The sequence below is a fragment of the Ornithorhynchus anatinus genome, chromosome 4, assembly GCF_004115215.2.
Source record: "Ornithorhynchus anatinus isolate Pmale09 chromosome 4, mOrnAna1.pri.v4, whole genome shotgun sequence".
Classification (NCBI taxonomy): Eukaryota; Metazoa; Chordata; class Mammalia; order Monotremata; family Ornithorhynchidae; genus Ornithorhynchus; species Ornithorhynchus anatinus.
The window spans coordinates 33,892,583-33,916,154 of record NC_041731.1 but is presented as its reverse complement, the minus strand read 5'-3'; the positions used below and the strand labels follow the sequence as shown (position 1 = coordinate 33,916,154).

The following is a 23,572-nucleotide window of genomic DNA, read 5'->3' as shown; positions in this document are numbered from 1 at the left end:
CAGAGCACTGTAAGAGCATTAGGAGACAGTATGAAAGTGGGTTTGAGACATAAAGCCTCCCTTAAGGGTCTCACATAAAGGTGGGGGAAAGGACTGGAGACAGTCACATCGTTAGCAGTGAAACAATAAAACATGAAAACAATATGAGACAAGGGCAGAGGCACAATATAGAAAATAAAAGTAAAGTTCAGTAGGCAGCTGTGAATAGAGGAGCAGAATACCAGGCTCCTGGTCAATTCGGTCCCCCGCTTACCCGAAGGGAATGCCGGGCAAGGAAAATGACTCGAGCGAGGGATCAGAAGTGGGAGAGCCAAGAGCGAGGGATAGTTAAGTGAGTTGTGAGTGAAAAGCTTGAGGTGGAGTGTGTTTGTGGGTGAAGACAGCCAATGTGCAAGATGAAGGAGACTGGCGGAGAGCCTTAAAGGCAGTGGCGATGAGCTTTTGCTTAGGTAAACGGAAATGGGTTAGCCATTGGAGGTTTAGAGGTGGGAAGATGTGTGCGAAATGTCATTTTAAGAAAATAATAATGATGGTATTTGTTAAGAGCTTACTATGTGCAAAGCACTGTTTTAAGCGCTGGATGACTCGAGCAGCAGCATGTAGTATAAGCTGAAGAAGAGAGAGAATGGGGGCTCGGAATGATGGTATTTCTTAAGCGCTTACTGTGTGTCAAGTACTGTTCTAAGCATTGGGGTACAAGCTAATCAGGCAGAACAGTCCCTCTCCCACATGGGGCTCACCGTCTTAATCCCCATTTGACAGATGAGGGAGCTGAAGCACAGAGAAGTGAAGTGACTTGCCTAAGGTCACAAAGCAGGCAAGTGGCAGAGCGAGGATTAGAACCCACGTCCTTCTGACTCCCTGACCTGTGCTCTATCCCCTAGGCCATGCTGCTAGATCAGAGAGGAGCTGATTCAGTTCCATAGCCATGGTAAAATGAATCTTCCCTGGGCCGAGGTTGTCACTGTTTGGCTGGAAAGGAAGTGGTTGGGAGGGAGATCTGGGGAATACGAGGTAAGAACCAAAGATTCAACTGTAGACTGAACGAGAGGGGATGAAAAATGACAAGTGTTCAAAGGTGACACCAAGGTCGAGGGCTTTTAGGACAGAGGAGGGGGTGGTATTGAAAGAGAAAGTTAGGAGGTGAAGCGGGTCTAGGAGGAAGGATGAGTACATTTTTAGCCATGTTGATTTTGATGCCAGCATCTCCACTGGGAGAAGCCAAAGAAGCAAGAGTAAACGTGAGATTGCAGCTTAGTACAGTGCTTTGTACACAGGAAGCACTCAATACAATTGAATGAATTAGTAACAGGAGAGAATACTGTCTCCTTGCATGTTTAACACAGGAGCTATTAAAACCCAACAGGAAAAAAGTTGATTGTAGTATTTTGCTATTTCCATCATAGTTTTTTTCATTAGATTCTGATAGTGACTTTATTTATTGACACCTTTGCCCCAGTGGTCTTTTCCTCAGCGCCTTAAGGATGGGAATTGCAAAACAACCACCCCTGACCCAGCATATTTACAGCCGTCTTTGGCAGTCAGGGAGAGGTCTCCTATCCATCCGTCAAACAATCCTATTTATTGAGCGCTTACTGTGTGCGGAGAGCACAGCCCTTGGGGGAGTACAATATAACAGAGTTGGTAGACACATTCCCTACCCACAGAGAGCTTTACATTCTAGAGGAGGAGACAGACATTAATATAAATAAATAAATTATGGGTATGAACATAAGTGCTGTGGGACTGAGGAAGGGGTGAATAAAGGGAGCAACTTAAAGTGCAAGGGCAACATAGAAGGGAGCAGATTAGAGCAAAAGAGGACGTCATCAGGGAAAGCCTCTTGGAGGGGTTGTGCGTTCAATATGGCTTTGAAGGTGGGGAAACCGGTCATTTTTCTGATATGAAGAGGGAAGGTGTTCCAGACCAGAGGCAGGGGACATTTGGGAGGGAGTCGACAAAGGGACATACAAGATCGAGGTAATCTGGGAGGCTGACAGCTGACAGGAAAACCACCCTGGCAACACAAATACCATTTCTTCTCTCCTCTTCTACCTCTACCACAGCCTCTGCCAGGCTAAAAGTAGCTTTGGTAGCCTTGAGTGGAGGCTGGAGAGCACATAATAATAATAATAATAATAATAATAATTGTATTTAAGGGCTTACTATGCGCTGGGCATGTGCTAAGTGCTGGGGTAGATGCAAGGTACTTGGGTTGGACACAGTCCCTGTCCCATAGAGGGCTCACAGTCTTAATCCCCATTTTCCAGATGAGGCAACTGAGGCACAGAGAAGTGAAGTGACTTGCCCAATGTCGCATAGCAGACAAGTGGCAGAGCCGGAATTAGAACCCAGGTCCTGACTCCCGGGCCTGTGCTCTATCCACTAAGCCTCACCGCTTCTTTTAGAACTCTTAGGACAAGTGCCTTAAGGGAACAGTGCTTGGCACATAGTAAGCGCTTCACAAATACCATCATTATTATGATTATTATTATTAAGACCAAGAGAGGGTGAAGTTCCCTGGGCTTCCGGTAGCCAGAACCGTCAGAGCTTTAAGCAGATCCTGGTAGTCATGTTTCTCCACTTTTTTTTCTCTTTTCCCCCTTCTTCCTTCTCTTGTGTTGGACAAATGTGTTCTCCGGGGGAGGAAACACCATCAGAGATTGGTGTGGGATGACTGAGGCATGATTCTCCAAAGTTTTGAGGAATGCAAGGCAGCTGGAGGAGGGAATCAGTTTCAACTTTGATTCTGCTGATTAGGCAGGGTAGGAAAAGTATACAAATTTAGGCTCAGGCAGTGTTTTGTGCCTAAATGTTTGTGTACAGGAATCAGGAAATAAACATTTCCACTTACACGTTCAGGTCTCAACAAAACTTAAGCCAAAGGACTGTACTGAGGCGGACTCTCGAATAAAGCTTCCGTGACATAGACCGACATGGTTTTTCACAGTATATTTTCTGTACTCTGGCCGGGTGGGTGTGTTTTGTGACTAGCATTCTTGCCATTCATTACGGTTGATTCAGTCCCTTATAAACCGTTGTCGAATCTGTCTGCTTCTGAACATAATTTTACATTTTTATGGTGTTTTATGAGACATTCATTCTGTGAAACCACATCAAAAATCCACCCAGAGCTGTTCAACTAATAAACTTTTTGTCACCGGTTTTAAAGTTGAATGTTTTCTAAGTGATAGATTTCAAAAATATACTTCTTTGAAAATCTAATTCTTACTTGCTACTGTCAGCATGATTGAGTCCATTTTTAATGTAGATTAAGGGACATAAAAAAGGAATGGAAAATTACCAAAGTGCCAGAAGTACTGAGAAATGTGTCATACATACTCGATCTTCTCCGCTGGTATAGGTCAACTTATTATAACTCCTTCTCCAGATGAAATCTGTACACAAGTATAGCCAAAGTGTCGCTGCCTTGTCAGGCTTTTTTTCCCTTGCCTTTTAGTTTTTGAAGATAACGTTAATCTTTGGAGATCCGTATTCTCCATTCCTTCAAGATGCTGTTCCAAATTGCCTCCCATGTTTAGGCTCCCTTGACTTCACAAGACGCTTTATTGTCACTTTCTCCACCCTGTCAGTGCACATCCAATACCCAGCCTCCTCATTGCCCTTTAGCACAATTTCATCATTGTTGTAAGAAGGGTAGACTTTGTAGCCCTTTGCATTCTGTGTCATTCTCTGCATTCTGTATGTCTCTGCCACATCTGTAGCCTAGCGCATCTTAAATCTCAGATAAGGTATTCTCTCTCCTGTCATTATGCTTCTAAACTTTCTCTATGGCGATCTTATTTTGAAATATGTTTTTACGGGCAGCTGATCAGAAAAGTAGTCTAAAAGTGCAATTAGGATTTATTTGAACTCTAACTTCTTGTTGAGAGCCACGTTAAGTGAACTTCGTGTTTTTCAACTCGTCTAAGGCAGCCCATAAAGTTCAACAAATTAGAGCCATTCTCGTCTTAGAGCAGAGTTACTGACAGCCATCTGCTTTTTCTTCTCAAACCGTTATCTCGTTTTTTGTAGTAATTTTTCTGTCAGCAGCATTGCAGCCTTTTACCCCTTATTTACTGAATTGCATGATGGGCGCCTGCCTCCCCAAACTATCCTTGTTCAGTGAACCCGTAGAGCCGACCAGACTAATTTACAGAGCTAAATTCCAGAGACAGCGGGTAAGTATCAGGCTTTTCTGTATCTGGACTTATTTATATTTTCAAAACAAAGCATTTTTTTTCTTTTCCGGGTAATCAGTTGAAAGTCATTAAAATTCTCTTTTCAAGTTTGATGGTGCGTGTGTATAAATTTGTTTGGTGTTTCAGTCTGTGAAAATAAAACCCCAGTGAACAGTGATCCTGAAAAGCGGGGTGGATTTTTGCTTATTATTATTATTATTGTTGTATTTAAGTGCTTACTACGCGCTTATTATAGGGTCATACACAGTCTTTGGCAGTTAAAGCAGGGCCTCATAAAATGTTTGTTTTGGAGTTTGAGGAGAATTATTGCCCCTGGGTTATCATTTGATTTCTAAGTTTCCAGGTCCTGTTGTAATCAGGATAAAAACACTGACATTTATTAAACTGTAACATGGAAGCGGTGTGTCAGATTTAGATTCAGGATGAATCTCCACCCTTCTGATCCTCCTGGTAGAGCTTTTGACACCAAGTATACAGGCATAGGGCTACTGTTGAAAGCTGGTCATTAATTAAGTGATGCCTCAGTCATTTCCTGGTAGTAATTGGGGTTTATTCCTTGTTTCAGGCAGCTAGGATACCATTTAGAGCATTCTTCTAGGGGGAGTGCTCATTAAGCTCTGCTAAAGTAAATGGGCTTCCTGCCTATCTGTTTTACTACCGGGATGGAACTAGATCACTGGGGGAAACCAGTATGAATAGAACACAAAAGGTGCCCTCTTTTCCTTGGAATTGGCTATTTATTACAGCGTAACAGGGTAGCAAAAACTGCCCCAAACTGGCATGTTAGAGAGTTTTTTAAAAAAATTGTATTTAATGTTGTTTTAGTAAGGTATTCAAATTGAAGACCGAAAGAGAACTTCCGTTGGGTTTTGGGTTTTTTTTTTTGAATTTTCTACAAATGAAAGGAAGTGGCTTTCTGGGTATTATTTACTGGTGTCAACTAGTTTTACCTAAAATGAAAACTTGCCGAATTCATGAGGCACCCTGAATAGCTTGAGAGCAAAAACTGTAGAATGCACTGGACCTTAGTGATTAGACCTGATGAGTGAATGATGGGCTTGTATTGCAGCTGCCGAAAGGTAAACTATCAAGGGCAATTTTTCTTTAGCCTTTAAAAAAAAATACGTTTTTTGAAAACGCCTCCCCGGGAGACTGTGAGCCTGTTGTTGGGCAGGGATTGTCTCTATCTGTTGCCGAATTGTACATTCCAAGTGCTTAGTACAGTGCTCTGCACATAGTAAGCACACAATAAATACGATTGAATGAATGAATGAATGAAAAGAAAACAAGTATTGGAAAGCGTGGTAAAACAAGAGTACACAGTAGTGTGGATTGTTTGTGTCAGTTTTCATTTGTTTTGATATCCACTGGACTCCCCCAACCCTTCTTTGTGCTTTAGAAAGAACTTTTATTAGTCAAAAAGCAATATTCATGCTAAAGAGCGTTTTTGTAGAAGGTGTACTTGAATAAGTGAAAATTAAATTGTAGTCAGCAATTTTGAAATCAGTATTCATCAGTCCTCAACTATTTTAAAACTTTACCACTGCACTGTTGTCTCAAATGAACATGTATAAGTAGTGATAGTTCTCATTTGGTGGATTTTTAAGGAATGTTTTCATTCTTATACCAGTGAAAAATTTGGTGATAATTTTCATATGGCCTATGTCTTTTTCTAACTGATATCCCAGAATATTCCCAAATCAGGAGTAACGAAGGTGTTAAGAGCAAACAACTTTATGGACATAAACTCACAAACAAGGCTTCTTTTAAAAGGATTTATAATTTTTTTAAATTAAGTGAATAAGCAGAATCATTTTTCTTGGTTTTGCATGAAAAATTACCAAATTTTCTCCTCCTTGAGAAATTCATTTGAGAGAAATGGGTCTGCCAATATAGAGTTAACTTTTAAAAAGATAAATATTTTTGAAGTCGTTCTTTATAGCTGAGTTAAAAGCTTGTATTTTAAGGACATACTATCTCATCAGACCTCTGGTATTAGTTTATCTTCCGTAGTATCTTGTAAATCACTATTAGCCTGCAGAATTCTCATGAATGCAGATGGCTTTATTGAAAACACATGGTCGATTTGGTGAGAGTAATATTAAAGATGGAATAAATTTGACTGGCATTAGGGATTTTCAAAGTGAAATATTCATTAGTGTAACTGAGTTTTGATGTTACTGACTTTGAGACAGACTCTCCTTGTGTCACGTAAGAGCTGTTTCCCAAGTGGTAACTAATTGTTTAATGAAAACTAAGTTTTTCTTCTTACCTCAATATCCAGAGTTGGAAGTGAGTTATAAATAAGAGTTGGGGTTGTCTGTGAAATTGGATGTGATATTGTCTTTAAATGGTTTGATACAGTTACGATCTTTCTTTGCACTACAACACTCAGTATGAAGGACTTTTTGATGTTACTCTAAAAGTTAACTAACAGTTCAGTGCCCTAAACAGATAACGAACTCAATTTGGTTACATTAGAGCTGCTACAGAAGAAATGCCAACTATAATCCTGGAAAATATTAGTAATACTGTCTATATAGTGATGTTTACAGGGAGAGATTATTTTAAGTTCTATTCAGCCACAGAACAAGACTGTAAACTATCTCTTTGGTTTTCAACAGGATCAATTTGACAATTTGGAAAAACACACACAGTGGGGAATTGATATTCTAGAGAAATACATCAAATTTGTAAAAGAAAGGACAGAGATCGAAATCAGCTATGCAAAACAACTTAGGTAAGTTGATCCCTTTAATGGAGAGTTGTAAATAATCTGCTGCATAATGACCTTGAAGAAAAAGGATGTTTAAATTGCTTATGACTGTGTTTATATTTGCAAAACTCCGTGATTATTTTCTCCTTTATGTAATTTAATGACGTTTCCATACCAAGAATCTTATTCTGAAGAGAGGAAAGTTAGTTTGCCTCTGCAGAATATTGGAACAAAATATTTCTCAAAAGCATCACATTCAAAGGACATTTGTTTTTGTTAATGATAAATTTGTATCCAAATATAAAAACTTTACGAAGTATGTGGTAAACACTTAAAGCTTGTTTGTGTCATATTCATTCAGTCATATTTAATGAGCACTTACTGTGTGCAGAGCACTGTACTAAGCTCTTGAAAAGTACAATTCAGCAACAGATAGAGACAATCCATACCCAACAACGGGCTCACAGTCTAGAAGGGTGGAGACAGACAACAAAACAAAACAAATAGACAGGCATCAATACCATATTGTTGTTCTGTTTCTGCAGATTTTCTATTACGGAATATAAAACCGTTTTGTTGTCATAAACTAATTGTATGCTGTGGTTTTGTGTTGTTTTTATAAAAACACCTGTATTTCATAATGCACTACACTATGGGATCCTGAGAGGAGATTTATAAGCAAAATGAAGTAGTTGCTGTAAAAATCACAATGGAACATACTATGCATATGAGAGCACTTGTCTGACCTTAAATTTTTTATGGGCAAGACTATCTCCCCAAAGACTATGAGACATGAATGTAAGAAATAAAAGATTAAGATGCCAGCTGAAATCACTGTTGCCTGTAACTTAAGGATAATGTTGAGGCATTTTCCCTGTGTGACAAGAGGAAGAAAATTGCATATCACTAGCATCGTTGGTGTCACATGTTCAGTTGTATTGATTTCCAGGGTTCGATGGCCATTGTTTTCTAATGCAGCACATGATATCTGTCAATTTAAAAATATTTGCTCTGCTAGATTTGGTCAGAAAGCATCATCTCAACACTCTTGTTTGTCATGGACAGGAACGTGTCTGCTGATTCTGTTGTACTCTCCCAACCGCTTAGGATACAAGCTCTCAGTAGATACAATTAATTGACTGACAGAAATCCAGTTGTTTTGAAGGCTGCATAATAACTTCATGGAAAATAAGTCAAATTTTTCCTCTTACTACCACCGTATTTTTGGCTCAGTTAACATGGGAATGTCCTCTAGACTGTAGGCTCATTGTGGGCAGGAAAGGTGCCTGTTTATTGTTGTAGTGTACTTTCCCAAGCGCTTAGTACAGTGCTCTGCACACAGAAAGCACTCAGTAAATACGATTGAATAAATCCATCCCCCTTCTCTGGGCACCTTCACTTCTTTAAACATAAATGCCTTTATGTCTGGAAACTCTTGAGGTGTGAGGCCAAGACTCAGGGAGTAGATAGTGTGCCACCTCAGGTTTATGTAGCTTCCCCGCAGAGGCCGGGTTTTTCAAAACCCTCACAATTTTTGTAAAAATACACAATAATAACAATGGTATTTAAGCTTTCACTATGTGCCAGACACTGTACTAAGCTCTGGGTTGGATACAAGCAAATCAAGTTGGACACAGTCCCCGTCCCATGTGGGGCTCAGAGTCTCAATCCCCATTTTACAGGTGAGGTAACAGAGGTACAGAGAAGCTAAGTGACTTGCCTAGGGTCACAGCAGACAAGAGGCAGAATCGGGATTAGAACCTATGACCTTCAGACTCCAGGCCTGTGCTCTATCCACTGCGCCATGCTGCTTTTCTTGGAGTCTCAATTCACACAATTATGCTGTGGTTCATTGATTGGCAATCACTGCCTGAAAGCAAAGTATTGGCAGGATTTGGCAGACTTCTTGCATTTTGAAAGGGTGGAATTCTTAACAGTTTCTTATGACTTTATCTCAAATGAAATCCTTTATTTATGCTCTGTTGTGCAGTCTTCGCTTCACTTTTCTTCCCTCCTCTCCCTTCCTCTCGGCTCCAACCTCTCATTCATGCCCGTAGTAAGCCCCTCTTCTTCTCTACTGCCCCACTCCAAGCCCTCTTTACTGCTAAAGTATTGGGTGATTTTACTTGAAAGCGTCACAGCAGCTGGTAATTGTTCTTTAGTGATGAACAACACATAGAATTAGCAAAGACTGCTGAAAAAGTAAAGAGTTAAATAGTAAGATAGAGGATCATTTTTTGTTCTTTTAACTGGAACCTTAGGATAATTTAAAAAAACAAACACCTGTCTTGGGGCACTATGTTCTCTTTTAGGCTTTCTTTAGGCAGGCCAAGAAGCCCTTGCCAGCCCCACAGCCCTTATGTACATATCTGTAATTGTATATATTTGTATTGATGTCTGTCTCTCCCACTGTAGACTGTAAATCCGATGTGGGCAGGGAATGTGACTGTTTATTACTGTATTGTACTCTCCCAAGTGCTTAATGCCATTCTCTGTACAGAGTAAGTGCTCAATAAATATGATCGGATGAATGAATGAAAGAATGATCCCTGAGCTCAGGATTTTATTCCCCCACCAAATTACATTTGATTTAAAAGGCCAAGCATTATTAACCTAATGTTTCTGTGATTTTTCGGAGAGCCAATGAATGGAGAAAGCCATTCAAATACAGAGTAATCTAGTAGCAGGTGGAAAAACTTCATGTTTTAAACACTCGTGACACACACAAGCCACCTAACAGAGAGCCTGATATTAGTTTTTGTTTTTGGGTTTTTTTTCCTTTTAACTTTTTGTTGTGATTTAAGCAAGGACTTGAAAGTGTTCTGCTGAGGCAGTGCAAGTTGTAGTTTGTCTCTACCATGTGAGATTGCATTCTTGTACGTGCCTACCTCTGACACAAGCTTTCATGAGATTAACAGGTGGTGCTCAGGGATGTGGAGTTTCTATGCTTCTCCCTCCACCCTGCTGTCAGTCAGGCTAACTGAATTCTGGAATTTTTCCTGAGCAGCAAGGGGTCGGAAATATAGGCCTAGGGCCTGGAAACACCCCTAATGAGGTGGACGGACTAACAAGGTAGTAAAAGCAAAGTGGGAGCGGGAGTATTTCTACGAGCCACCAGAGTGTTGGATTTCTCTAAAATATGTGCGCACTTCTTACTTCAGGTTGGTGCCTAATTTGGGCCAAAAGTTGATCATTTTCCTTCATAGCAGTATTATAAAGGTGATTTGTATGCTCAGGGACAGAAAATGTACCTATTGTAAAAATAATTTAAAATATGTGGCATTAAATAAGGGTAACGGAGCTATTTTTTGAACTTCCTTATTAGGTAATTGCAATTTTTTTTTTCATTTGAGGGGAAAAACGCTTTTGAAGACAATACATTCAGATATTCCCATAAGATTGCAGTGGCATTTAAAGGTGCATAATAACTTCTTAAGTGTTTAAGCTATTACCGTTGAAAGCCATTTATTTGAACTCCATTATCCAAACTGACTTGGGAGCCAAATCAAAGCTATTGTCGATTAAAAAAAAAAGTTCTGATAACTGAGTTAAATTGGATGTCCAAAGTGTCCCTGTTTCTGACATTTGGCTGCCTGGGGGAGAGAAAAATCTGCTGCTCCTGGTACATATCATCATGTTAATTTGTGGATACATTCATTCTTTATGATGTCCCCATGGTGCAGAGGGAGCATTCTATATGTCTCCATGTAGGAGCCTGTTTGAACAGTAGACTTAGACTGTAAGCTCCTTGTGGGCGGGGAAGGTGTCTGTTTATTGTTGTATCATACTCTCCCAATCGCTCAGTACATTGTCTGTGCATCATAAGTGCTCAGTAAATATGATGGAGTGAATGAAACTCCCAGCTAAGAGCATTTGTCCAGAGGGACCTAAGACCTGCTCACAAACTTAATATTAATAATAGTGATTATTATTATGGTACTTGTTAAGCACTTACTATGTGTCAAGCACTGTTCTAAGTGCTGGGATAGATAGAAGTTAATCAGGTTGGACACAGTCCCTGTCCCACATGGGGCTCACACTTTTTCCCCATTTTTCAGGTGAGGTAACTGAGGCCCAGAGAAGTGAAGTGACTTGCCCAAGGTCACACAGCAGACACGTGGCGGAGCCAGGATTAGAACCCAGGTCCTTCTGAGTCCCAGGCCTATGCTCTATCCATAAAGCCACACTGCTTTTCACTTCCCCTCCCCTGGCTCCAGGTCCCACTTCCAAATCGGGCTGGAACTTGTCATTTGTAACCATGCTGACTGCTGTCCCTTCCCCACCCCACATGGTGTGGGGTGACCTTTCTCCCTGAAGCCATTGCTTGACCTCGCATACCACCTGAAGCCAGCCTAGAGCCCACCTCTCAGTGCAATTTTCTTCAGTTAGCTCAACTACCAATTACAGGAACTAGCTCTGGCTCCGGTTAGTTTGGATAATTGGTTTCCTACAGAACAGAATAGTTCAGTGTTAACTTTAAGGCTTGCAACAGACTCTCCTCCTCCTCTTTGTCAGGGGAGAGAAATGGGCTCAGTAAGGAAAAGACATTCAAATATTTTATAGAATGATTCTCCAGAAGTGTAGATATCAATTTTGTCATCACCGAAGAAGGAGACTCCTAAGTCTAGGGCCATTTTCAGCCACAAAATCAGCATATATTTCTTGTTAAAATCGAGTTAATTTCACACCTAGTTATCTTCCTTCTGTGCAGGCCTCAGCCTGTAAAGAAGGAGAAACACCTCTAAGGTGTGTTTGGGGGAAGGAACCCTGACAAGATCAGCAGATGCTAACATCGAGGATGTCAGTGATATCGAAGGAACGGTGTGTTCGAATGTGGTTCACATTTCTCTCAATGCCTCTGACTCTCTTAGCCCTCCTTGTACAAGGCCTTCAAGTAGAGTTGCTGGCTATTTATCTTTGGCCCTTGACCTACGTTAGCACATGGCTTATCTGCCTGGGGCTGTTTGATCGCTGATATAAGCACAATCAAAGGAGCAAAAGCATTTAATGAACATTGGTTTAAACAGATTTATGACTAGATTTTGGCAAGCAGCAACTTAACGTTTTCCTGACCAGTTTTGCCGAAAACCACAGTCTCGCACTGCCAGCTTTTATAGTATAAATACTCCAGTTCAGAAGGACTGTGTTAAGTAAAATCCAGAGAGGCATTATACACGGATTGCCGATGAAGCCCAGCCTAACCTCACTAACTCTGAAATCCGACTCGCTGACCACAGCCTCCTCACCTACCTTCAACAACACTGCCCTGTCCCCTCACAGAGACCTTTGGTCTTTTGGCCACCCCATCCATCTATCCTAGACCATTGTCCCCCCATTTGATCTCATCCCACTGAACCTCCCCTCTTTCATCAGAAATCCCCGGCTTCAACGCCCCACTGTCTTCTGAGACTGTAAGCCCGTCAAACGGCAGGGACTGTCTCTATCTGTTGCCAACTTGTTCATCCCAAGCGCTTAGTACAGTGCTCTGCACATAGTAAGCGCTCAATAAATACTATTGAATGAATGAATGAATGACCTCACCCCCCTTGTACCTCTGTCCCTCTGTTGATCTCGGACCACCAGCCCGCGATCGTGGATCAACTCCATGATTTGTTTCTTCCGCTCATGTGCTGGCTCCGATTTCATGAAGGAAATGTGCCTTTATGGACGGTGATCCTGCTGTTTGGCAAAATGCTCAAATATTGTCCACAATGAGGTCACAGAACCTGACCCACTCAACGCTTTCGATATTGTACTCTCCCAAGCGCTTATTACAGTGCTCTGAACATAGCAAGCACTCAAATACCATTGATTGAGTGCTTTCCCAAGTATTTTAAGCTTCGCCATCGGCCTGATGTCCAAGAGGCTGGGGAGATAGAGTGGGACCTTCTGCTCACCTGGGCCTTGTCTCCAGAGCCTCCCTGGCTGATGTCTCTACCAGTCAGAGGACGTGTCCATCGCCGCCCTCTCCGTCTCCATCCACCATTACCGTGTCCGATCTGGAAGTTGTCACTAAGCAGATAGACTGGCAGAGGTGTCCACCATTCAGGTCCTACCTGGGGGAAATCAATCAGAGGAAGCGTTGGTTTAACTGGTCTATTACAATTAAAGGAGGTCACCTGAAAGTTTAGCAAGCCACAGCAAGTTGTAGTTTAGGGATTCACAGACTTGACTTCTACCCGTGCCTCCACCTCCCCCTCACCCGATGACCTTGCCACCTGCTTTCTTGGCAAAATTGAAACATATTTTTATACTCAGTGGTTTCCCTTACCCATAAGTTATTTTAGTGTCTCTATCCAACAGAACTGTAAACTCTGAGTGCAGAGATTCGGTGTACTTACCCTATTATTCTCTCTCCAATGCTAACACAGTGCTCTGCATGGAGTAAGTGCTCAATTAATAGCATTGATGGACATGACATCCAACCACTGCAGAAAATTCAATTCCCTCCCTACTATTTCCACTCCTCCCCATACATAAACTGGAAGCCGGCTTCTCTGCTCTGTCCAAAAGCAGAACAGACTCACGAAGACTCCACAGACTCATGCGATAGAAAAGGTTGCTAAGTCCAACTAAAATATCTGCCCTCCTACCTCACCCCAATTCTGGGCTGCTTTCAGTTAAGCAGTGATATCCTGTTCCTGGATGGTGGAGGAGGGGGTTGACATGACGGCAGCCAAGGCTAGAATCTTAATTCTCTCACCAGCTAAGATTTTTGAATTAAAAAGCCTTGCATCAATTTTCAAGAAAGCAGATGAAGTAAAAATGGAAAAAGAAGAAGATGTTGATAGTATTCGTAGGTGGGTGGAGATGTTCAGAAGGATTGCAAAGTGTTTTATGCCAAAAAGGCTATTGCTTAACATAAATTGGGTAATAATAATAATGATAGTATTTGTTAAACACATACTATGTGCCAAGCACTGTTCTAAGCGCTACATTTTTCACTTGTTGCAAAGCCAGTAACAGTCTATAGAGCAAGCTTTTTAGGGTATTTGCTTAGCACTAATTATGTGTCCAACCCTGTTGGGCGGGTTGGGGTAGATACAAGTGAATTAGGCTGGACACAATCCCTGACCTACATGGGGCTCACAGTCTACGTAGGAGGGAGAGCAGGAGAACTGAGGCACAGAGACGTTAAGTGGCTTGCCCAAAGTCACCCAGCAAGATTTTGGCCGAGCCATGATTAGAACCCAGGTACTCTGACTCCCAGGCCCAAGCTCTTTCCACTAAACCATGCTCCTTTTCACTTATTGAGTTATTCATATATGGCAAAATACGTAGCACCTGTCCCGTGATTCCTTCCCTCATGGGAGCAATACAAACAAGCTCCCACACCCCCTTCTTATTTTTGCAGTCGCCCGCAAAGGCTAATGATCACATCACAACTCCTTATGTAATTAATGTTGCGATTTTATGCTTTGAATTGCTTTGTGCGAATAAGTAATAGTTTGACGATGTTTAATGTTAACGGAAAATTGCACATACTGAAATGTCATATTTTTCCAGAGGTTCTGGTACAGATTCCAGTTTATAACATGTAAGCGTATGGGAGAATGTACCCGACAATTCAGCCATTCATGATACATCCACGTTTTCAAGGATCACAGTGCGGTTCTATCGTGGCGGGTGCCTGCATTATCTTTCGTAGTCATCAAGTGGAATTCAGAGCTCACGTGCTTACTGAATTATGTTGAGTTCTGGAGCTTGACGGATAACCTCTGTGAGGTGATGACGAAATTTTCCATCAAGAAGATTTGAGTCTTCGGGACCAAGTACTTCCATGGAGGCACTGATGATAGTGATTTGGACAGTCCCATTTGCACTCTTATCTTTGTCAATCGAGGTTGGGTGTACCTTAAGAGAGTTGGTAGACAGGTTCCCTGTCCACAAGGAGCTTACAGTCCAGAGATGGAGGCAGGAATAAGTTAACAGGGCTGCAGGCCTTTGCAAATCAATCAGTGGTACTGATTGAGCATCTCCTGTGCAGAGCACTGTTCTGAGTGGTAGGGAAGCCCATTCGAAGGTCTGTTTATCCAGGATCCATCATCATTAATGGTATCTGTTGAGCGCTTACTGTGTGCAGAGTACTAAGCACTGGTACAGCCAAAGTGATTGTAGAATGCCATTAAAGCTGTGTACCCTAATCCAACAGGTAACTGCCTTGGTAGCTGTTGGGGTCTTCATTGCCCCACTTCCAGGCTTTTTTCGGGATTCTTGCTGGGCCTGTCTCATTTATGAAGCCTCCTGGGTCAGAGACCCTCACCACTGATATTATAACCCCTGCAGACATTTCTCTGCTTTCAGAACCTGGACTAGAACCCAGACCTGGTCTTCCCATGGTCCAAAAATAGGACTAATCATTGTGGAATGACTCTTTCCACACACCCCCACCCCCCTCCCTCTTTATAGATATATAATATACACATAATATACACATAATATTAATTAATAGTTTTGGTATTTGGTAAGCACTTTACTATGTGCCAGGCACTGTTCTAAGCGTTGGGGTAGATACAAGATAATCGGGTTGAACACAGTCCCTGTCCCACAGAGAGCTCACAGTCTTAACCCCCATTTTACAGATGAGGGAACTGAAGCATAAAGAAATTAAGTGATTAGGCCAAGGTCACAAGTGGCGGAGCAGGGATTAAAACCCATGACCTTCTGACTTCCAGGCCCGTGCTCTATCCACTAGCCCATGCTGCTTCTTCATATATACATACACACATACATGTATATGTACACACACACACACACACACATATATAATAATTATGGTACTTGTTAAGCACTTACTATGTGCCAAGCACTGTTTTAAGTACTGGGGTAGGTACAAGTCGGTCAGGTTGGACACAGTCCCGGTCCCTGTCCCACATGGGGCTCACACTCTTAATCCCCATTTTATAGGTCAGGTAACTGAGGCCCAGAGAAATGAAGTGACTTGCCTAAGGTCACACAGCAGACATATGGTGGAACTGGGATAAGAACTAAAGTCCTTCTTACTCCCAGGCCCATGTTCCAACCACTAGGTCATGCTGCATCTCTGTTTTTATGTAGGTATATATAGGTATAGAAGTAAGTATTTATAATAATTATGGTATTTAAGCACTTACTATGTGCCAAGCACTGTTCTATGCCCTGGATGTGTGTGTATTTGTATATGTACCAATATAGATATATAGGTATGTGTAATGTATGTATACTTAAAGAATGATAGTAAAATATATGCAAACTGCGTATCCTTTCATTTACAAATGATCTTTTCAGCGAAGTTCTTCTGTCATAATTTCCTAGGACAAAATGTATTATATTTGCTCTCCGTTTCAGTATTTTGGGGTGAAAAACATTTCATTATCGCTTAAGTGAAAAAGCTTCCATTGCAAAAGAGGAAATGGTAAAATTAACTGTAGAGTAAATAAGGAAATGAATGTCAAGACCCTTGTAGGTTGGAAAGATTTATTGTGGGAAATTAGTCAGTCAGTTTGCGGCAGTTTCTCTTTGTATAAATGAAGCCTTGTAATGCAGTAAGGTTCCCCAATAATTCTCAGTAACCAGGACAATGAGCACGTATCCAGGGCTTACGTAAAGTCACCTGGTAGATCTAATATTCATTTAATAACCTCCACTTCCCTTTTAATAGTTACGTTTTTATGCAAAATTATGACTGAAGGGGAACTACTTAGACCATGATTATCTATCTGTAGGCCAGCCTGTTGCTCGATGATATGTGGATTGGTCAGAAAGCAAGGTGTGACCCTGGCAAGCGTGGATAGGCTAGTAACAAGTTGCCGGACTGGTAAAACTTGCAGGTCAGAAGATTCTTTTTGAATCCGTGGGATTTATTGAGGACTCCCTGTGTGCAGAGCACTGTACTAAACGCTTGGGAAAGTACAATACACCACAGTTGGAAGACACATTCCCGGTCCACAGTAAACTTCCAGTTTGAATCCAAGTGTATTTGGATGGAATGGAAATGTATCTGTGGGATATTTCTAGCTATTTTTCATGACATGTGGTCTTGAAATATACCCCGGCATTGGGAATTTTTTCCTTTTCTTTTTAAATGAGTTTTCAGATTTAGTAAACACTGAATTGTGTCCGACTGAGAGTTAGCGGGAGGCTATTCCTCGTGAGAAACTGTCATAGCTGCAAACTATGAGCACTGATCAATTTATCATATTTATTGAGTGCTTAGAGCAGTATACTAAGCTCTTGGGGGAGTACGATACACCAGGGTTGGTAGACACGTTCTCTGCCCACAGTGAGCTTGCAGTCTAGCCGGGGAGACAGAGGGTAATATAAAGAAGTAAATTAGTGTTATGTACACGAGCGCGGTGGGGCTGAGGGAGGGGTGAATAAAGGGTGGCAAATTCAACTGCAAGGGTGATGCAGAAGGGAGAGGGAGTAGGAGAGTTGAGGGCTTAGTTGGGGAAGGCCTCTCGGGTGAGGCTTTGAAGATAGGGAGAGCGGTGGTCTGTCAGTCGAATTTATTGAGCGCTTACTGTGTGTGCAAAAGCACTGTATTCAGCACTAGGGAGAGTACAATACAACACCAAACAGATACATTCCCTGCCTACAATGAGCCTAATGGGGCAAGTATGGAAGAACCAACATGGCGGAGGGGAAGAGAGGCTGCCCATGGGCCTTGAGCCCGCTCTCTACCTGGCATAATGCTGTGCCAGGCTAGTCCTCAGGCAGGACCAGCTCCCTGAGCCCCAAGCCTGGGCCTGACTATAGGAAGCGGATGTCATTGGCGATCTTCACCAGGCCCGCAGGCATCAGTGTTCATAGCTCCCCTCAGCTCCACCAGAGCACCGTAGGCAGCGAGGGCCTCAAATATATTGAGATATGAAGAAGGTGGGTGCTCCAGGCCAGAAGCAGGATGTGGGCGAGAGGTCGGCGGCGAGGTAGATGAGATCGAGGTACAGCGAGTAGGTTGGCATTAGAGGAGCCAAGTGTACGGACAGGGTTGTGGTAGGAAAGCAGTGAGCTAAGGTCAGAGGGGGAATGATGAGCTGAAGTGTTCCAAGTGTCTAACAGTGTGTTTCAATGAACTCATGAACTGGAAATTTTTTTCTTCATGGTGTTATCTTTGAATGAGACAGGCAATATTTGTATGCATTTCTTACTTCATTTCCAGTATATAAGATAGAATAGTAAATTAGTTTCAGCTTCTGAGAGGCTAACAAAATACAAAAGCGTTTCTAATTGTTTTGGTTCTCAAATCCGTAATTAAAAGAAGATCCTTTCCATTTTTGGTGAAATCTCTCTTTTTTTAATTTTAGGAATCTTTCAAAGAAATACCAACCTAAAAAGAACTCCAAGGAAGAGGAAGAGTACAAGTATGTTTATTATAATTCTTTATCTGGTGTTGTCCCTAAACAAATTATGATGGGAAGGAGAAAAAAATGTATATATTCATTTGACAGCATTCTCAAATCATAAGTGTCAGTTAACATATTAGTTAATAAAGTATTAGAATCCTAGAAAGAGTTTCCCTTTAATTCTAATATTCAAGATTATCTTAATGTTGAAAGAGACCTACTGTGAACAATTCATAAGAGATAGTTTTGCCAAGTGATCTTTGACATCATTTGAAATAAAGATTCACAGATCATGGACTCCCTTCCTAGGTTTGTCCCTTGGGAAATACTGTCAGCTGTTTGTATTGGGTTGTTTTGTAAAACTAAGATTCCATAAAATGAACAAGATAAAAGTAGTAAACTTTCCAAATGAAAGTTCTGCAGTTAGTGGAGAACAGTGTGTGTATATACTCTGGTATTTTTCTGAGTTCTTATATCGGGGAAAGTCAAATGCCAAACTAATTAAGCAGAAAGAAATGTGAGAGCATAGTAATATGCAACTAATTAAATTACAAGCTATTTTTGTGAGAATGCTATATGTAATGAATTGTTTGAATCCCTTTTGGGGAATTGTTACAAATGAGCTTGATTTAATTACCATAGTATCCCATTTGGTCCAGAAAGGCTGAATGTCAGAATAGATGGGTACCTTGATTGGAGAAAGCGGAGTATGCTCTTTTGAACAGATGAAGTAATACATATGTTCTGTACTTTACAGGTATACATCATGTAAAGCTTTCCTGTCCACATTGAATGAAATGAATGATTATGCTGGGCAGCATGAAGTTATTTCAGAGAATATGACTTCACAGATTACCTTGGAGTTAGCACGTTATGTCCAAGAACTGAAACAGGAGAGGAAATCGGTAAAAAGAAAACTTCATTCTTATTAGTAATGATGTGGCTGATGGAATACAAAGTTGGGCTTAATCAATCAGTGGTATTTACTGAGCACTTACTGTTTGCAGAAGAGTGTTCTAGGCCCTTGGGGGAGGACAGTGCAGCAGAGTTGGCAGACACAGCCCCTGCCCCATGGAGTTTACAACTAGGCAAGAGGTCTCTCATCGGATGGGTGTGGAAGCAAGAAAAGCTTAGAGAAGGGTCAAGAGTGTAAGACCCTGTCAGGGTGGCACCTGGAGAGTTTCTAGTACTTTACCAGTCTTGACTAAGGGTGGGTGAGTCAAGCAGAGGCCTACCCATTCCATCCCTAGCTTGGGCAGTGGCTAGTGAGTGGAAGGCAATCTGCTACAAGCCAAAAGTCACCTGTGCTGGGCAGCAGCGACATGGGAGAGGGTCGAGGGTGGAGACTCAAGCTGACTGAGCAGAAGGAGGACTGGGTAAGCCGCTTCCCTATTTGGACCAAGAAAACTCCGTGGATCCACAACCAGAAGGATTGCAGATGGGGTGGGTCGTTCTGGGAGAGATGTGTCCGTGATGTCGCTATGGGTCGGAGATGACTTGAAGGCATAAGACAAGGCAAGAGTTTAAGGGATGGGGAAGGAGGTGCAAGAAAGAGCAATGGACGGAGTCATTCATTCAATCATATTTATTGAGTGCTCACTGTGTGCAGAACACTCTACTAAGCGCTTGGGAGAGTACAATATAACAATAAACAGACACATTCCCTGCCCACATCCTGCTTATAGTCTAGTCCTACCTAGCTGTTTTTCCTTAGACGGGTCACCTGCTCTGTGCCTCAGTTTCATTCCCTGTAAATAGGAAACTACAATTTTTTTAAATGGTATTTGTAAATTGCTTACTATGTGCCAGGCACTGATAGATAGATACAAGCTAATCAAGTCGAACACAATCCTCGTCTCACTTGGGGGGCACAGTATTAATCCCCGTGTTACAGATGAGGTAACTGAGGCACAGAGAAGTTACTTGCCTAAGGTCATACAGCATACAAGCGATGGAGCAGAAGTTAGGACCCAGGTCCTCTGCCTCCCAGGCCCATGCAGTTTCCACTAGGCCACCCTGCTTCTTATAGGCATGGTAATAATAGTATTTATTAAATGTGGGCAATATACTGTAAAAGTGCTGGGGAAAAACTAATAATAATTTGAGAACTAGTAATAATTGTGGTAGATAAGTGCTTACTAGGTGCCAACCTCTGTGGTAAGCACTGGGATACATACAAAGTAATCAGTTCGGACTCGGTCCCTGTCCCACATGGGGCTCACAGTCTAGGAAAGAGGGAGAACAGGTTTTCGAGTCCCCATTTTACAGATGAGGGGACTTAGGCACAGAGAAGTTAAGTGACTCACCCAGGATCGTACAGCAGACAGGTGGCGGATTCAGTATTAGAACCCAGGTCTTATGACTCCTAGGCCACTGCTCTTTCCTTGCTGGACTCCTGGCTCACAATCTAAAAATAAGGGGGTGGGTAGGTGCATAAAGAAAGACAAAGCAACGAAAACAGAAAAACAGTCTAAAAGGCCAGACAATGATTATCACACCCACACAAAGAAATCCCCGCCACCGACGTCGCCCACGTCCTTCCTCTGGCCTGGAACACCCTCCCTTTTCGTATCTGACAGATATCACTCTCCCCACCTTCAAAGCATAATCTAGGCCTTCCCCAACTAGGCCCTCATTTCCTCTCCTCCCTTTCCCTTTTGCATCTCCCTTGCATTTGGATTTCTCACCCTTTATTCAACAGTCCTTCAGGACCGCTACACTTATATCTATAGCCATAATTTTTTTTGATATCAGTGCCTGTCTCCCCCTTTAGTCTGTAAGCTCCTTGTAGGTAGAGAATGTATCTACCAACTGTTATAATGTACTCTCCCAAGCACTTAGTACAGTGCCCTGGACACATTAAGTGCTCAATAAGTGCAATTGATTGAGTGCTGTGGCTAGAGGATCAGAGATTCAGGCTCCTTGTCACTCTGAGTCCAAGAGTCTTAGCTGTCACAGCCTCAGTCATATCCTTCTTAATGTTCTAAATAATAATCGGTCTGTGGCTCCATCTTTTCTCTCCTGTGGTGGAGCGAAAGAGGGGGTTATTGCAAAGTCCTGGGCTTTGGGAAAAGGACAGTTTTTCTCTTGGAACCAGCAGAGTTTGGCAGCTCTGTCCTGGAGTGGTGGGGCTGTGAAGTATATGACGTCTCTTGGGTTTTGTTGAAGAAAAAGCACTCTAGATATTGTTAATATTAATTCTGGCCCAGAATCCCTCTTTATTTATCTCTGTGCAGTTCATGGATAACGGGGGGGAGGAGGGAGGCAACCCTTTGATGACATAGGTTTATTAAAGTCCCAAGTGTGATTTTAATAAATTGATGGGTGAAAGGATCTTAATGGGTTGAGGTGGAAAGCAAGAGTCATTCATTCATATTTATTGAGTGCTTACTGTGTGCAAAGCACTGTACTAAGTGCTTGGGAGAGTACAATATAACAGTAAACAGACACATTCCCTGCCCACAACGAACTTACAGTATAGAGGGGGAGGCAGACATTAATATGAATAAATAAATTTCAGATATATACAAAAGTGCTGTGGGGCTGGGAGGGGGGATGAATAAAGGTTGCAAGTTAGGGTGACGCAGAAAGGAGTGGGAGAAGAGGAAAGGAGGGCTTAATCAGGGAAGGCCTCTTAGAGGAGATATGTCTTTAATAAGGCTTTGAAGGGAGGAGAGTCATTTGTATTAAGGAACCTCCCTAATCAGGGATATGGGCAGGAAACATGTCTGCGAATTATCTCATTCTCTCCCAAGTGCTTAGAACAGTGTTCTGCACATAGTAAATGCTCACTAAGTATCATTGATTGATTGATATGTAGGTAAGGAGGGTAACTATTACATTTTTCTGCCAAAACCATCTTAGTTCTACTGTTGGAGGCAGAATGGGCCAATGAATGGGCCGTTGGCCTGATCCAATATGGCCGTTCTTTGTTTTCTAAAGAACTAAGTACTGAAGGAGCTTAATGATTTAGCTTCTGAAACTCAGAACTCCAGATTCTATGGGGAAATATGTAAGCCAAACCGCCAACCCTCAGAACTCATCCCCCAAGATCCATCTTGCTCCACGGAGATCAACAAGTGTGGGAGCCAAGGCTGTGGGTATTATCCATATACTCTATTAATTCTCTGGATTATCCAGCTATTCTATTATTAATTCCCTGGATGGAATCTCAAACCATCTGGAGAAGCAAGAACCCTTCTTTAGAAATCTGGCTACGTGTTCCGGTCAAAGCACTGAGCTGTGGGAATTGGAAACTACGCAACCTGACACAATGCCTCCTGCAAAACAGCATTCACTAAAGTGAGGTCATTTAAAACAAAATTGTAGGTGGAAAGGAGGTAGTTTAAAGGAATCATGAGGTTTAAAATAAAGCACAGATGCTTTCATCGGGGTCAGATTGGATAAAAGAAAGAATGCTGAATGGGACCAATCTCTGGGGAAGGAATAGAAGACCGTAATTATAGGTCTCAGGGCAGGATTCCTGGCAAATGGCGGGCATATCACCCTGGTTCAAACTGCCAATATCCTGAGTAGGGTTGGATGTAAGCACAAATGGCTTCACGTTCACTCTCATTCCATACGTATTGCCTCCCGAATTATTATTTGCTTGCTGCCCAACCACCTAACTGCACCTTAACGGTATTTGTGGTCCACTTGCTGCTGGATGGGCCCTGATAGTGTGAGTGACTCCAGGTCAACTGCATTTTGAGTCCTCTAAAATGGCATGGACCTCAGCATAGCTGACAGCAGAAAAACAGTGTACCTCTGCCCGTAGTAGCCACAGGTCTTGTCCTCCTCTTGCTCTGCTGAGATTTTTACTTCCATCCCTGTCGGGTGAATCAGTTTCTGCACCTGTGCTTTGTGTGTGAATATGATTTTCCTATTCTAATTAATCTCTTTTTAGCATAATTTTCTCAAAGGTAGCCAGATCCTCAGCAAGAGCCATGCCATGATTTGAGTGATGATATATGATTGTTCTGGAAACTATAGTCATTCATTCATTCAATCGTATTTACTGAGCATGTACTGTGTGAGCACTGTACTGAGCGCTTGAAAGTACAATTCAGCAACACATAGAGACAGTCCTTGCCCAACAACGGGCTCACAGTCTAGAATAGTCAACATAAGCTTGGACAGACTTGCATTCAGAGGCTTTATTTCTTCCCATTTAGTAGTAACATCATAGACTCTTTGGTTTTATTCTCCGTGATTTCAGCTTTGCCTTTATTAAATGAAACATTGCATCTGTTTCCCTGTGGGATATATAAGATTGCACAAATTCCAAGGATAAATTTTAAAGACATGTATGCCTAGTAATATCTTACAAA

General features: G+C 41.9%; 1 protein-coding gene across 18 annotated transcripts in view; it reads left to right on the top strand.

Moving 5' to 3' along the window:
• FNBP1 (formin binding protein 1) overlaps positions 1-23,572 on the top strand; it is a 155,541-nt gene that overhangs the window by 45,100 nt on the left and 86,869 nt on the right. For 2 of the 18 annotated variants that reach the window (XM_029063511.2, XM_029063501.2), the window contains exons 1-4: positions 3,841-4,181; positions 6,827-6,942; positions 18,204-18,260; positions 19,000-19,147. In XM_029063511.2, the coding sequence (XP_028919344.1) occupies positions 4,089-4,181; positions 6,827-6,942; positions 18,204-18,260; positions 19,000-19,147 (414 nt within the window). In that variant the 5' untranslated portion in view covers positions 3,841-4,088. Of the gene's footprint in view, positions 1-3,814; positions 4,182-5,205; positions 5,282-6,826; positions 6,943-18,203; positions 18,261-18,999; positions 19,148-23,572 lie in introns of those variants that run through there. The other 16 variants (XM_029063496.1, XM_029063499.2, XM_029063498.2 and 13 more) reach the window with 16 other exon arrangements.